General features: G+C 58.3%; 1 protein-coding gene across 1 annotated transcript in view; it reads right to left on the bottom strand.

Moving 5' to 3' along the window:
• Window positions 1–13,218, bottom strand: part of LOC128901360 (neuronal acetylcholine receptor subunit alpha-10-like) — a 41,811-nt gene extending 28,593 nt beyond the window's left edge. Inside the window, exon 1 of the mRNA XM_054183328.1 lies at window positions 13,195–13,218. Coding sequence (XP_054039303.1) covers window positions 13,195–13,218 — 24 coding nt within the window. The remainder of the gene's footprint in view (window positions 1–13,194) is intronic.
• Window positions 13,219–14,984: the final 1,766 nt, after the last annotated feature.

The following is a 14,984-nucleotide window of genomic DNA, read 5'->3' as shown; positions in this document are numbered from 1 at the left end:
TGCGTATTAAACTGCCTTTCTCTCACGCCACGACTTTCCTCCCTTTCCCACTTCCCATTCTGTGTGTCCAGAGAAGGGCAAGGGAGCTGCTGAGGGCTCTGGAGCACAGGCCACGGCGCCGGGCCCTCAGCCGCCCCACAGCCGGCCGCAGCCCCGCCCCAGGCCCCGGCCCCGGCCCCGGCCCCGGCCCCGGCCCGGCCCGGCCCGGCCCACAGCGGCGGCCGATGGCGGCGCTCGGGGGTTCCCTCCGAGGAGGCGGCGGTGTTCCCCCCGCATATCCCTGCAACGTGATCAGGAACTAGTGCTGAAGGGCCGTCTGTGTCTTCTCGCGAATTCTCACTCGCCAAGGGACAGCTTCGGGGCAGGTACGTCCGCAAGGGAGCGGGGGTTGGTGGCGAAAAAAGGCAAAAAAGGGGCTATTCCGGAGCTGCCCGGGGCCGGGGAAAGGCCGGGAGGGCGCAGGCCGGCCGCGAGGGCCGGCAGCTGGCGGGGGGGCGCTGACGGGCCGGGCCGGGGCGAGCAGGAACGGCGCTCAATTTAAACGGGGTGTAACGGCCCCCACCGGTCGCTTCCCGAGGGACAGCTTCGGGGCAGGTACGTCCGCAAGGGAGCGGGGGTTGGTGGCGAAAAAAGGCAAAACAGGGGCTTTTCCGGAGCTGGGGAAAGGCCGGGAGAGCGCAGGCCGCCCAGCAGAGCCAGCAGCTCCCAGGGGGAGCTGAAGAAGGTAACTAAGAGGACAGGGTAACTAAGGTAACTAAGGTAACTAAGAGCTGCCTAGCTGAAGAAGGTAACTAAGAGGACAGGGGGCTGTGGGAACATGTTCCTGCCCGGCGAAGCAGGCGTGTCTCCCCAGTAACTCCCTGGCCTTCCAGGTACCCTGAAAAACCAGGTACGAGGCTCTGCAAGGGGAACCTAATGCTGACGAGGAAGATAATGCAGTGTCCACAGAGGTGTTGCCAAGGTTAAGCCAAACCACACCTCGCATCAAAACGTCTTCAGTTAAGAAGAAAAGACGGGTCACTGTTGTAGGCGACTCCATCCTGAAGGGAGCGCAAGGCCCGATATGCAGACCAGACCCACTTCTCAGGGAAGTGTGCTCAGGGAAGGGGCCCGGGTTAAAGATACCAGAAGAAAACTTCTCTCCCTGGTAAGCCCCTCAGATTATTAACCGCTCCTCATTTTTCAGACAGGCAGAGATGATCTGTTACCGAGAATCCCAAGGGAGATCAAGAGAGACTTCTGGGCCTTGGGATGACTAGGAAAGGGCTCAGGAGCGCAAGTCGTGTTCTCCTCTGTCGTTGCAGGCCCAGGGAAGGATGAGGCAAGCAACAGGAAGAGCCAGCAGATCAATACCTGGCTGCGAGCCTGGTGTCAGTGGCAGGACTTTGGGGTTTTTGATCACAGCATGGTTTGACAGGACAGCAGGCCTGTTGGAGACAGACGGGATACACCTGCCTCAAAAGGGGAAAAGGATCCTTGCACAGGAGTTGGCAGGGCTCATCAAAGGGGCTTTCAAGTAGATTTGAAGGGGGAAAGGGATGAATCCGGCAGCAGAGACACAAGGGTCGTTGATGGGTTAGAAACTACAGCTGCGCGTGGGAATGGTCAGGTAGGAGTGAAGCCTTCTTCCAGCAAAAAGGTGTCAGGATCAGCAGGCCAGCTGAAGTGCTTCCACACTCATGCCTGCAGCATGGGCAAGAAAGAGGAGGAGCTGGAAGCCATTGTGCAGCAGGACAGCTATGACGTAGTCGCTGTCACGGAAACGTGGTGGGCTGACTTGCACACCCTGCGGGAGCACAGCACTCATTCCCTGTGCACCTTGAATATCCAATGTCATATCCACGACCCTCATGGGCAAGTGGTCACGGGAATGTCGTGGGCCAACTTGGCCAAGAGAGCCCCAAAACTGCGCGTGAACCTCTTCTTTGAAAGAGTCACGAAGCACGATCACCTAGCCAGGATCCTGCTAGCGGAGATGCCAGTCAGCAGCATAAGAGTCTGCGGAGCTACAGTTTCAGAGACCCAGGCTGGAGAATGAGACGCACCCTCACCAACATCCTCCCAGCCTCCTGGCGTGTTCTGCAGGTACGGGAACCCAGAGGGACATCTCACCGCGGTACCACAAAGCTAAGCAAAGTGATCCTCCAGGCCTTCTGCATAGCAGCGCTCAGCAGGAGGAATTCCTGACCACTTCAGTGTTATGGCCAGAGGGTCATTTTCATAAGCGAGCCACTGCGGTGTTCCACTCTAGCCTGGTTGAGGTCGTTGTCCTTGTCCAGTTGCGATGCCTGTTATGCCAGTCTTCACTGTCAGGCTGATGTCAGGTTGCCCTCATAAAAAGCTGAAACACCCAAAATACTGGTGCTGGGATGTCAGCTGTGAGCAAAAAGAGCTTTTCAGGCAGGAAAACCTCAATTTTGTGAAAAAGCTTTAGGCTTGTTCTAGTAACTGACAACTTTCTTATCCTTTCCGATTTTTCTGAACCCCACCCTTTTGCAGGGCAATCTGCTCATGAGGAGAGGAGTCCGTGCACCCTGTTTGCTTGCGGAGCTGTAGCCTGCGTCAGCCTGCACTCATGGTTCTGCTCCCTTTTGGCAAAACACAAACGTCTAGAGCAGATGTAAATTAAGTGGTGCCCATGTCAGAGCCCTTTGGTGTCACGGAGGATGTGTGTTCCTGGACCCACACTTCCCAGCCATTAGGGGAAATTGCTGAAGCAGATGCGGCGCGGCCGGCAGCAGCGTCTCCACCAGTCCTTCAGGCGGTGTCAGAGCCGGGTGCAGCAGTGACACAGGCACCGTCCTAGCGGGCACAGCCCTGGGGACGCCTGGTCACACTCCCTGTCCACGGGCTCGCTGTGGTGCTGCCTCTCCTCCTCCAAGGTCTTGAAAGTGTCCAAGAGCTCCAAGTAGAGCTCCCTCTCATCTGTGGCCTTGGCTAGGGGGCTGCTGGGGGGCAGCTGCACGTTCACAGGGCTCTGCGCCCTGTCCCTCCTCCCTTCCACGTCCATGGGGGTGCTCCTGCCCAAGCCTGGGGGGCTGCTGGTGCTTGGCCCCATGGAGTTGTTCTCGCCCGGCCCCATCTTGCTGTTTCTCTTCACTTCTGCCAGGCTCCCCCTGCCGAGCTCCACAGGGCTGCTCCTTTCCTTCTCCTTCACACTTGTGTCTGGTCCCGTGTCCTTCTCCTTGTCCATGTCCCCATCCTCAGCCTTATCCGTGTTTGCATCCACCCACGGCCACTCCACTCCCAGGTGCTGGGGCTTCACTGTGGCCCCCAGCTGCTGCTGCGCCTCCATCCTGCCCAGGGGATGGAAGGGCTCCCCGGGGAGGTTCTGGTCACAGGCTCCCGCCCTTGCCAACGGGCCTGCAGCACCTTCAGCATCTCACAGCACTGCCTGGCCATCTCCTGGGTGGACTCAAAAGAGTGGAGGAATCTAATGATCAGCTCCCCTTGGTCCGTGGCCATGGCTGGGGGGCTGCAGGGTGAAGGCTGCGTGTGCACAGGGCTCTGCGCCCTGTCCCTGCTTTCCCTGGGGACCACTCTTGCTTAGTCCTTGTTGGCAGTTCCTGTGGGGGCTCCTGGCAGAGGGCTGGCCCTGGCTCCTCCACGCTCCCCTTGACAGCCCTGTGGGTACAGTGGGGTCTTGAGCGGTTGAGCGCTGCCAGGTCCACCATCACACCAGGCCAGGGCTCTGGGAAGGAGTAGAGGGAGCTGAAGGAAGAGGAGCCTCTGTCTGTCAGAGAGTCCATGGTGGCCAGCGGGGCCCGTGGGGAGAGGGGCTTCCTACTTGAGTCCTCCACACTCGCCCTGCAGAGGAGGAGAAAGCGACCCCGCTGCACCCCGGAGCCCAGCGGGACCCGCGGGCAGCACCCCTCCTTGGCCGGTGGGCAGGGCTGCCCAGCGCAGGCAGGGGCAGGGCACGGGGTGAGGGTCTGGGGCAGCATCTGGGGTCTCCCCCACACTCACCGCTTCTCCTGCTTGGGCCGGGATTTCTCCACTCCTCCATCCACTGGCTGAGAAGCTGCGGAGGGAGGAGACAGAGTGAGCGGCCAGCAGCTGCCGGCACAGCCCCGGCTCAGGGCTGCCGTGGTGTGTAGGCCGTTTGCAGGGTGCTCGGTGCTGGGGCCACTCACCGCTCTGCTTCTCTGGCCGGGCTCTTGTCTTCCTTTTCCGACGCTTCTTCTTTTTCTTCCACCACTTCTGCAAGGTCCCCAGGAGCTGTGTGAGACGGGAGCACCTCCCAGTCTCACACCACAGCCCCCCACGGCACCCCACACCACCCCATGCCATCCCTCGCCACCCCATGCCGCAGCACAGTGTGGTGCAACAGTCACCTACCTGAAGCCGCTTGCTCTGCAGCACAGATGAGAATATGCTGAGCCCCATCACAATCAGGAGGAGAGGGCCCAGGGGAGACACGGCGTCAGAGCGCCCCATGGCACCGACTCCGGTGTGGCTGCGGTGCTCCGAGTCACCAGCACAGAACCACGATGCGGCTCCCCAGTGTCCTCCTGGGTCCCCAGTGACGGGACCCGCAAGACTGCTGGGGTGTCAGAGGCCGAGGCTGCAGTCTGCCCAGACAATGCCAGACTGCGGTGCCCAGCATCCGCTGACGGCTCCAGTGGGGACCGCGTCCCTCTTTTGTAGTGTGGCAAGGGGGGCACGTCCCCAACTTGTGTCATTACGGGGCAGTCAGGGCCCCCCTTGGTGACACTCAGCAGGGGATGAGGAAGAGCAAGAGAAGGAGGGCTCTTGCCCCAAGCTGCCAACAGGACTATTTCGTAGCATGAACATCACGTTCAATATAAATTATAAAGTCTGCTGTGTAGTTCGACTCTCCCTTGATGGCGGTGGTCCAGAGAACTCCTTGCCGCAGTCTCGGAGCCCTGAGCCCTTCCCTTCCTCCCGAAGCCGCAGCGCTCGCAGTGTCCCCCATTGGCTGTCCCCTGCTGGGAGTGCACGGCTTCCTGCTGATGGAAGGGGCTGGGTGTAGTCCTTGGGTATTTTATATTGATATCGGGATTGACACTGCTTCTTTAGCATTATTAATGTTAATTCTTTAGTTTTATCCTAGTAAATCTATTTCTATTGCAACCCTCCTGTTCCCTTGTTTTTCCCCAATTCCCCTTCCCGGGTGGGGAGGGGTCATCGGGTGAGAGAGTAGTTGTCTAAAGGACAAGAAATTGTGGTGGGTTTCTCAAACCATAACAAGAAGGGAGGGAGAAGGAGGAGAAAAGGAGAAGGAGAAGGGCCCCACCCCTTCCGGGCATGGTTTGGGTAGGAATGGACCTTAAAGGCCACCCAGTGCCACCCCCTGCCCTGGGCAGGGACACCTCCCACCAGCCCAGCTTGCTCCAAGCCCCGGCCAACCTGGTCTTGAACCCCTCCAGGGATGGGGCAGCCACAGCTTCTCTGGGCAACCTGGGCCAAGGGCTCACCGCCCTCACAGCCAAGAATTTCTGCCCAAGATCTCAGCTCAATCTCCCCTCTTGCAGTGGAAACCCCTTCCCCCTCGTCCCATGGCTCCCCTCCCTCATCCAGAGTCCCTCCCCAGCTTTCCTTGAGCCCCCTGACGGAGTGGAAGGGGCTGGAAGGTCTCCGCGGAGCCTTCTCTTCTCCAGGCTGAACTTTTATAGATATTATTCAGTATTCCTGCTGAAAAATGAGACCCCTGTCTGACCCTCTGGTTTCATTTCAGTCAGTATCTGGGAATGATTTCCCACAAAAGTGCTTTGACCACTCCTGGGGGATCAGCTTTCCTGGTAGGAAAAGCTTCTACTCCTCCTGAGGGTGGATCCATGATTACCAGCAGGTGCTTAACACCTTCCACAGGAGGCATGTCAGCATAAACGATCTGCAGCCTTTGGAATGTGTTTCTTTCCCATCTACAAGAAGGGTCCGAAGGAGGATCCGGGGAACTGCAGGCCTGTGAGCCTGAGGTCGGTACCAGGGAAGACCGTGGAGAGGATCACCTTGAGTGAGCTCTCACGGCAAGTGCAGGGCAGCCACGGAATCAGGGCCAGCCAGCATGGCTTTAGGAAAGGGAGGTCCTGCTTAACCAACCTGATCTCTTTCTATGACCATGTGAGCCGCCTGTTGGATGCGGGGAAGGCTGTGGACGTTGTCTCTCTGGACTTTGGTAAGGCCTTTGACACCGTCCCCCACAGCATTGTCCTGGAGAAGCTGGCGAATCGTGGCATAGACAAGTGTACTCTTTGCTGGGTTAAAAACTGGCTGGATGGCCGTGCCCAGAGAGTTGTGATTAGTGGGGTGAAATCCTCTTGGCGGCCGGTCACCAGTGGTGTCCCTCAGGGCTCAGTTTTGGGGCCAGTTTTGTTTAAAACCTTTATCAATGATCTGGATGAGGGGATTGAGTGCACCCTCAGTAGGTTTGCAGATGACACCAAGCTAGGTGGGAGTGTTGATCTGCTTGAGGGAAGGAAGGCTCTACAGAGGGCCCTGGACAGGCTGGAGGGATGGGCCAAGGCCAATTGGATGAGGTTTAATAAGGCCAAGGGCCGGGTCCTGCATTTCGGTCACAACAACCCCAAGCAACGCCAGGGGCTTGGGGAAGAGTGGCTGGAAAGCTGCCCCGCAGAAAAGGACCTGGGGGTGCTGGTGGCCGGCCAGCTTAACATGAGCCAGCAGTGTGCCCAGGTGGCCAAGAAGGCCAACAGCATTCTGGCTTGTATGAGGAATAGTGTGGCCAGCAGGAGTAGGGAAGTGACCGTGCCTCTGTACTCGGCACTGGTGAGGCCTCACCTGGAGTGCTGTGTTCAGTTCTGGGCCCCTCTGTACAAGAGGGACCTTGAAGTGCTGGAGCGTGTCCAGAGGAGAGCTACCAGGCTGGTGAGGGGTCTGGGGACCAAGTCCTATGAGGAGAGGCTGAGGGAGCTGGGCATGTTTAGCTTGGAGAAGAGGAGGCTGAGGGGAGACCTCATTGCCCTCCACAAGTCCCTGAAAGGAGGTTGGAGAGAGGTGGGTGTTGGCCTCTTCCCCCAGGTGAACAATGACAGGACCAGAGGAAATGGTCTGAAGCTGCGGCAGGGGAGGTTTAGATTAGATAGTAGGAAGAATTACTTCACTGAAAGAGTGGTCAGGCACTGGAATGACCTGCCCAGGGAGGTGGTGGAGTCACCATCCCTAGAGGTGTTTAAGAAACGCCTAGATTTGGCACTTCAGGGCATGCTCTAGTGACAGAGATTGTAGGGGGTTTTTGTGTGTGTGTATGGTTGGACTCGATGATCTCAAAGGTCCTTTCCAGCCATGAAGAGTCTCTGATTCTATGATTCCCAGTTAGGCTTACTTCCGCCTCCAGTACAGTCAACTCTTGGGATCCCCCTGTGACCCCAGAAATACAAATGGGTTCTGATCCTCTATAGCTTGATGGTATTAGAGTGCACTGTGCACCTGTGTCCGCTAGAGCCTTATACTCCTGAGGGTCTGATGTGCCAGGCCATCGAGCCCACACCGTCCAATAAACCCGGTTGTCCCTTTCTTCCACCTGGCCGGAGGCAGGGCCCCTCTAATACCAGTCATAGTATCCATTACTCACTCACTTCTTGCAGAAATGACTTGGAAGTTCCTTCAAGAGGATCAGAAGCAAGATCAGGCCTTCTGCTCTGTCTGGGGAACTGCCCGCTGGAAAGTGGGGCGGCACTTTTCCTGGAGGGATCCCCTTTTGTGGTTGTCCTTCCTTGCAACTCCTGTACCCGTGTCCGCAGGATCCAAGTAGGTTGTCCATCCCACTTCCTCATGTCCTCCCCGTGGTCACGCAGGTAGAAGAACCACAGGGTGCCTCGTGGTGTGTACCTGAGATGCTGGCCCGTATAGGTGGGGAGTAGGACATATTCTCTTCAAGTTGCTGGACCTTTCGGGACAGTTTCTCCACAGCTGGGACAAGGCGGGAAGAGAGACTTTCTTCATATCGCCGGAGCCGGCCAGCCACCTCATCCACCGTTGGTCCCTCTTCGCCTTTCCATTCCGTTACTGCCAGTGAGTTGGCATATGACGATGGTGCGCTTCGTACAAACTTCCGCCACATGGGCCTTGTGCATTGCACCTCATCAGGGTCTGTGGGTAAGTCTGCATTGTCCGAGTCATAATAAATCATCTCCCGCACGGCTAATTCTCTCAGGTACTGGATACCTCTTTCCATGGTAGTCCACTTGCTTGGCTGACATACAACATCCTCGCTGAAGGGGTACCTCTCCCTCACGCCTGACAGGAGTCGTTGGCAGAGGCTGAGGGCTTGGGTCTTCTTTCCAATTGCCTTGTCAATGCCGCCTTCCCTAGACAGGGATCCCAGCTGCCTGGCTTCCCTACCCTCTAATTCCAGGCTACTGGCCCCGTTATCCCACCACCGAAGCAGCCAGGTGACAATGTGCTCGCCTGAAAGTGGGCTAAAATCTTCTCGCATATCCCACGGCTCACTCAAGGATAGGGATCGGGTAATTATCTCTGGTTCTGCCCCTTCCTCCTCTTCTCATGATGGCCCTGGTTCATCATCATCTCTTACTAAGCGAACTGATTTCTTCGTGTACTTCTTCTGTATGGGGGCAACTGATACTGGCACGGGTTGGTTCCCTGGTTCAGCGTCAGTGTCTGCCACAGGGCTTGCAGTAGCCGCAGTGTCTGTCACGGAATCACGGAATCTTCAGAGTTGGAAGGGACCTCTAGAGATCATCTAGTCCAACTCCCCTGCTAGAGCAGGATTGCCTAAAGCACATCCCTCAGGGCTGCATCCAGGCGGGTCTTGAAAATCTCCAGAGAAGGGGACTCCACAACCTCCCTGGGCAGCCTGTTCCAGTGCTCTGTCACCCTCACCGTGAAGAAGTTTTTCCGTGTATTTGAACGGAACTTCCTATGTTCTAGCTTGTGCCCATTGCCCCTTGTCCTGTCACTGGGAACCACTGAAAAGAGCCTGGCTCCGTCCTCCTTAAACCCACCCTTTAGGTACTTGTAAACATTAATCAGGTCCCCCCTCAACCTTCTCTTCTCCAGGCTAAAGAGTCCCAGCTCTTTCAGCCTTTCCTCGTAAGGGAGATGCTCCAGTCCCATAATCATCTTGGTTGCCCTTCGCTGGACTCGCTCCGGTAGTTCCCTGTCCCTCTTGAACTGGGGAGCCCAAAACTGGACACAATACTCCAGTTGTGGCCTCCCCAGTGCAGAGTAGAGGGGGAGAATGACCTCCCTCGACCTACTGGCCACAGTCTTCAATATGCAGCCCAGGATGCCATTGGCCTTCTTGGCGACAAGGGCACACTGCTGGCTCATGGATAGTTTGCTGTCTACTAGGACCCCCAGGTCCTTCTCCTCAGAGCTGCTTCCCAGCATGTCCACCCCTAACCTATACTGGTGCTGTCGGTCTGGTCTCCATCTCTTTCCCCTGAGGGTGCTGCATAACACTGAGCAGTGCCTGGTAGATAGTGGCCAGGGCCCAGCACAGTGCGGTGAGTTGTGCCTCTCTGGAAGAGCCCCAGTATTTCCCCTGCAGATATTCTACTCCTCTCTCAGGGTCCTGTAATTGTTCAGGGGTGAAGTCCCAGAGCATTGGAGGCGAGAAGTTCTCTAGGTACCTGCCCCTGTTCTCCCACATGCCATGCCACCCCTGCCTGTCCAGCCTCAGAGCCTCAGAGCTGGGGAGGGACTCTGGATGAGGGAGGGGAGCCATGGGACGAGGGGGAAGGGGTTTCCACTGCAAGAGGGGAGATTGAGCTGAGGTCTGAGGCAGAAATTCTTGGCTGTGAGGGCGGTGAGCTCCTGGCCCAGGTTGCCCAGAGAAGCTGTGGCTGCCCCATCCCTGGAGGGGTTCAAGGCCAGGTTGGCCGGGGCTTGGAGCAAGCTGGGCTGGTGGGAGGTGTCCCTGCCCAGGGCAGGGGGGTGGAATGAGATGATCTTTAAGGTCCCTTCCCACCCAAACCATTCTGTGGTTCTGTGATTCTATATCTATATTTCTCTACGTCACAACCGAGACAACTGCTCGGGGGGGCCGTGACCCCTCAACCCTGCAGCTTTGGCAGCCCCGGCCGAGTCAGGTTCCCGCTCTCAGGCTCCTCTTCCCTGGCGCTGGTGGATCTTCCACCCTGCAGGTCCATGAAGGGCCAAGGGGGGCTCAGGACGAGCCACCCTCATGGGGCACCCGTGGCCACCACTGTCCCTAGGGGCAGTGAGTCCACGGGGCCATCATGCAGCATTGCCCAGGACCAGCACACTCATGAGGAAGACCATGAGGAAGAAGACCCACATGAAGAAGCGGTCCATCACCTTGGCCACCTTCTTCCACTCGCCGGTCCGGCGCTGGGAGGCTTGGTGATGCCGGAAGCAGCCGGCGACGTAGCCCACGTTCCTCAGCATGCCATTGTGGTGGCACAGGCAGCGGTCCCGGGGACAGCCCCCTGCCTCGGCACCCACCTGCCCCTCCATGGGGCTCTCCCCCGGCCCCCCAGTGTCCTCCCTGCCCGCCCTCCTGCCCAGCACCCGCTGGGGGCTCTTGCAGCTCTCACCTGCCTCGTAGACACAGCAGAGCCAGGCCATGTGGTGGAGGATGAGCCACCTGGCCCAGGGGGGCATGGGCCGGGCCCCCGGGCCGCAGTGGTGGACGTTCATGATGAAGATGGTCAGAGCGGTGGAGGCCGTGATCATGGTGGCGATGTAGTACTTCCCTGTGTGGGTAATGGGTGGTGACGCCGCGGCAGGGTGGGGAGAGACCCCTGCCCACCTCCCACCATCGAAACCCCCCCTGGCATGGAATCCATCGGGTCCCCGGTGTGCAGCCGGTTGTGGAGGTCGATCTGGTTCCCGTTGTAGGTCCAGGAGCCGAAGGTGAGGCGGCACCGCTGCCCATCGAAGGGCAAGTAGGAGACATCCACCTTGCAGGAGCTCTTGGTGATGGCGGGCGAGTCCCACATGATGTGCCCGTCGGAGCGCAGCACCACGTTGGTCTCCACCGAGCCGCCAAAGCCGTCGTCGGTGCTGGGGGAGGGATCGCTGTGGGGCCAGGATGGCCCCGAGCCCCACGTGGGGCAAGGGTCTGCGGGGCCGGGGCCGAGCACTGGTCCCCAACCCCGTGTCCCCTCCCCACGTCACCCCCAGGAAGAGGGGGCTCGCTGCCCCTGGTCACCCCCGTGGTGGCACATCCCAGCTGCCAGGTGGGTGGCACACCAGGCTGATGCCAGCACCTCCTGCCGCCGCCTTCTCACCCAGTCGAGGTGACCGTCTCCCCACATCCCCCACACCAGGACCCCCCTGCTCCCCGTTGGCAACACCCCCAGCCCCAGCCTCAGCCCCCCCAGCTCCGGGAGCAGCCGAGGGGTGGGGGAGGGCGAGCAGCACCCACTCGTTGTAGAGGATGATGATGTGCGGCCGCCAGACGTAGCTGCTGGGGATGCGGATGCTGTCGATGCCGCCGTAAGCGTCCTTGTCCCAGGCGAGGTGGGCGTCCAGCCAGGCCTGACGGACCCACAGGTAGGAGGTGAGGACCTGGTTCACCTTGTCCTGCCGAGGGCAGAGGGTGGGGGGGGGGACGGGGACGGGGACAGGGACAGACCTCGCTGCCCCCCTGTGGAATAAATACTACATTGGCTAAAAACACAAAAGTACAGCATTGTTCACACAGGAAGGAAAAGTAGAAAATCAAGAGGCTTCTGAGGGAGAAAACAGCCGCAGCTGGCATGAAGAATACAACACCTGTGGTTCCCTGATAAGCTACATGAGGTACGGGACGGGATGCAATTATTCCGCGGCTTTACCTTAGGATGTATAGCGGATACGGGAATGGGATGATACCAGGAAACAGATAAGCTGCCAATTAGCTGCCCGCTCCATACTCGGAGCCAACATTTTGCCAAATTTTGATGAAATGCTGTCCTTTGTGCGAACTTTGCTCGTTAGAATGTCATTATAATACCAAAACACACCTCCACCCCGAAGGCTACCCGCCTGCAAGGTGCGACCGCTCCTTCTTGAGCCTGCGCCCTGAGCTTCTCCTAAACTAGACCTTTAATTGTGAAGCGAGAAAAATTTACACCACTCATGATAAAAGTATGTACGACTAAAGTCACTCAAACTCCACCTCGAAGATAACAAATAGTAGAAAAACAGCCCGAGAGAGGGGGGATACCCAGGGAAGACACCATCGCAAAGAATTCCATCACTGACTTCTGGGAGCAGGCGACGGGCTGAGCCTCTCTTCCCCCCCACAGGGACGCCTTTGGGTAAGACTTAGATTATACCGAGGGCTTCCTCGGGAAACTCAGAAATTTCTCTAGAGACTCTCTTTTCTACATGTATAGCCAGGCTGTATCGTTAGAACTTTGTCCCGCGTTTTGTAGATGTAACAATACTTTCATTTGCACGTGCTTTGCAGACAGTGTATTTATCACCGTCTGCCCTAAGAACCTATCTATCTGTTGCTTAAATAAACTGCACTTTTTTTTTTAAGTAGCTCGTTCTTTTGGTTTCTCACCGAACGCGACCAAAGACTCGAGAGTGGCCGTGCTAGTTCATGAGCACGACTAGACGGAAGGTGCAGTCCAGTAGTAGTGTATCCAAATCGTAACACTTTAATACACATTAAACGCCATTGGGCTGATAGTGCTGAATTGGGCATCCCTCAGGATTTAAACCCAGCCGCACCTGGCCTCCCACCTTGGTGAGGAGAGTTAGAACACAAGGGGGTTTCTTTTCTGCCAAAACCGCTTTGCCCCTTTCCATGCGACACCCCCGACTCGCCCCCTGGGCCCCAGCCTGGCGGCCTCTGCAAGGGTCCCGAGGGCTGGGCTGCCTTTGGGGGGTTGCGCTGGTCTGGGGGGGCTGGGCAGGGTCGAGCTGGACGCCAGCGGTCCCAGCTCATTTTGGGGAAGGCTGTGCTGCTTTGGGGGGGTTGGAGAGAGCTGAGCCGGTTTCCAGTGATCCCAGCTCATCTGGGGGAGGACTGGCTCATGTTAAGCTGGCCGGCCACCAGCACCCCCAGGTCCTTTTCTGCGGGGCAGCTTTCCAGCCACTCTTCCCCAAGCCCCTGGCGTTGCTTGGGGTTGTTGTGACCGAAATGCAGGACCCGGCCCTTGGCCTTATTAAACCTCATCCAATTGGCCTTGGCCCATCCCTCCAGCCTGTCCAGGGCCCTCTGGAGAGCCTTCCTTCCCTCAAGCAGATCGACACTCCCACCTAGCCTGGTGTCATCTGCAAACTCACTGAGGGTGCATTATTGTTACACATAGTAACAGATGATCTGATAAAGATAGTAAACGCAATAATAGACGTTGTCTCTCTCTTCGGGTGGGGTGTAATGCACAAGGGGCAAGGGCCCCCCCATCTCCACAGGAGAGTCGGCATTACTGTAGCACATCCTGTTGTCATTACACAAAACTGATTCTCTGCTCCTGTCAAGGGACAAAACTGATCTGCTGACAGTCACAGGGATAGAGAAAATACTGACTTTTTTATTGGATCAGAAGTGGGGCACCCCAGGGGGTTCCCGGCCCCACACCTCCCAGCCATTAGGGGAAATTTCTGAAGCAGATGCAGCGCGGCCGGCAGCCGGCTCTGGCCATGGGCTGTCTGGCCATGGCAGTCTGGCCATGGGCTCGCCGCGCTGCTGCCTCTCCCCCCACGACCTGAAAATGCGCAAGAGCTCAAGTAGAGCTCTTGCGTGGTCCTTGTTGGCAGTTCCAGTGGGGGCTCCTGGCACAGGGCTGGCCCTGGCTCCTGCACCCTCCCCTTGACAGCCCTGGGGGGATGGCGGGGTCCTGAGCAGTTGAGTGCTGCCAGCTCCGCCATCCCACCAGGACAGGCCTCCGGGAAGGAGTAGAGGGAGCTGAAGGAAGAGGAGCCTCCATCTGTCTTGCAGTCCATGGTGGCCAGCGGGGCCCATGGGGAGAGGGGCTTCCTTCTTGAGTCCTCCACACTTGCCCTGCAGAGGAGGAGAAAGAGACCCCGCTGCACCCCAGACCCCAGCGGGACCCGCGGGCTGCACCCCTCCTTGGCCGGTGGGCAGGGCTGCCCAGCGCAGGCAGGGGCAGGGCACGGGGTGAGGGTCTGGGGCAGCATCTGGGGTCTCCCCCACACTCACCGCTTCTCCTGCTTGGGCCAGGATTTCTCCACTCCTCCATCCACTGGCTGAGAAGCTGCGGAGGGAGGAGACAGAGTGAGCGGCCAGCAGCTGCCGGCACAGCCCCGGCTCAGGGCTGCCGTGGTGTGTAGGCCGTTTGCAGGGTTCTCGGTGCTGGGGCCACTCACTGCTCTGCTTCTCCGGCTGGGCTCTTGTCTTCCTTGTCTGACGCTTCTTCTTCTTCTTCACTTCTGCAAGGTCCCCAGAGCTGGGTGAGACGGGAGCCCCAACCAGTCCCACACCACAGCCACCCACACCACTCCACGCCATCCCTCGCCACCCCACGCCGCAGCACAGTGTGGTGCAGCACAGTGTGGTCCAACAGTCACCTACCTGAAGCCGCTTGCTCTGCAGCAGAGATGAGAATATGCTGAGCCCTGTCATGATCAGGATGAGAGGGCCCAGGGGAGACAAGGCATCACAGCGCCCATGGCACGGACTCCAGTGTGGCTGCAGAGCTCTGAGTCACCACCACAGAACCGCGATGTAGCTCCCCAGTGTCCTCCTGGGTCCTTGTTTTTCCCCAATTCCCCTTCCCGGTTGGGGAGGGGTCATCGGGTGAGAGAGTAGTTGTCTAAAGGACAATAAATTGTGGTGGGTTTCTCAAACCATAACGAGCAGGAGAGGGAGAAAAGGAGAGGGAGAAAAGGAGAGGGAGAAAAGGAGAGGGAGAAAAGGAGAGGGAGAAAAGGAGAGGGAGAAGGGCCCCACCCCTTCAGGGCATGGTTTGGGTGGGAAGGGACCTCTAAAGGCCACCCAGTGCCACCCCCTGCCCTGGGCAGGGACACCTCCCACCAGCCCAGCTTGCTCCAAGCCCCGGCCAACCTGGCCTTGAACCCCTCCAGGGATGGGGCAGCCACAGCTTCTCTCGGCA

The sequence above is a fragment of the Rissa tridactyla genome, chromosome 1, assembly GCF_028500815.1.
Source record: "Rissa tridactyla isolate bRisTri1 chromosome 1, bRisTri1.patW.cur.20221130, whole genome shotgun sequence".
NCBI classification, from domain to species: domain Eukaryota; kingdom Metazoa; phylum Chordata; class Aves; order Charadriiformes; family Laridae; genus Rissa; species Rissa tridactyla.
The sequence above is the reverse complement of the archived record's forward strand: the minus strand, read 5'-3'. Positions and strand labels throughout refer to the sequence as shown.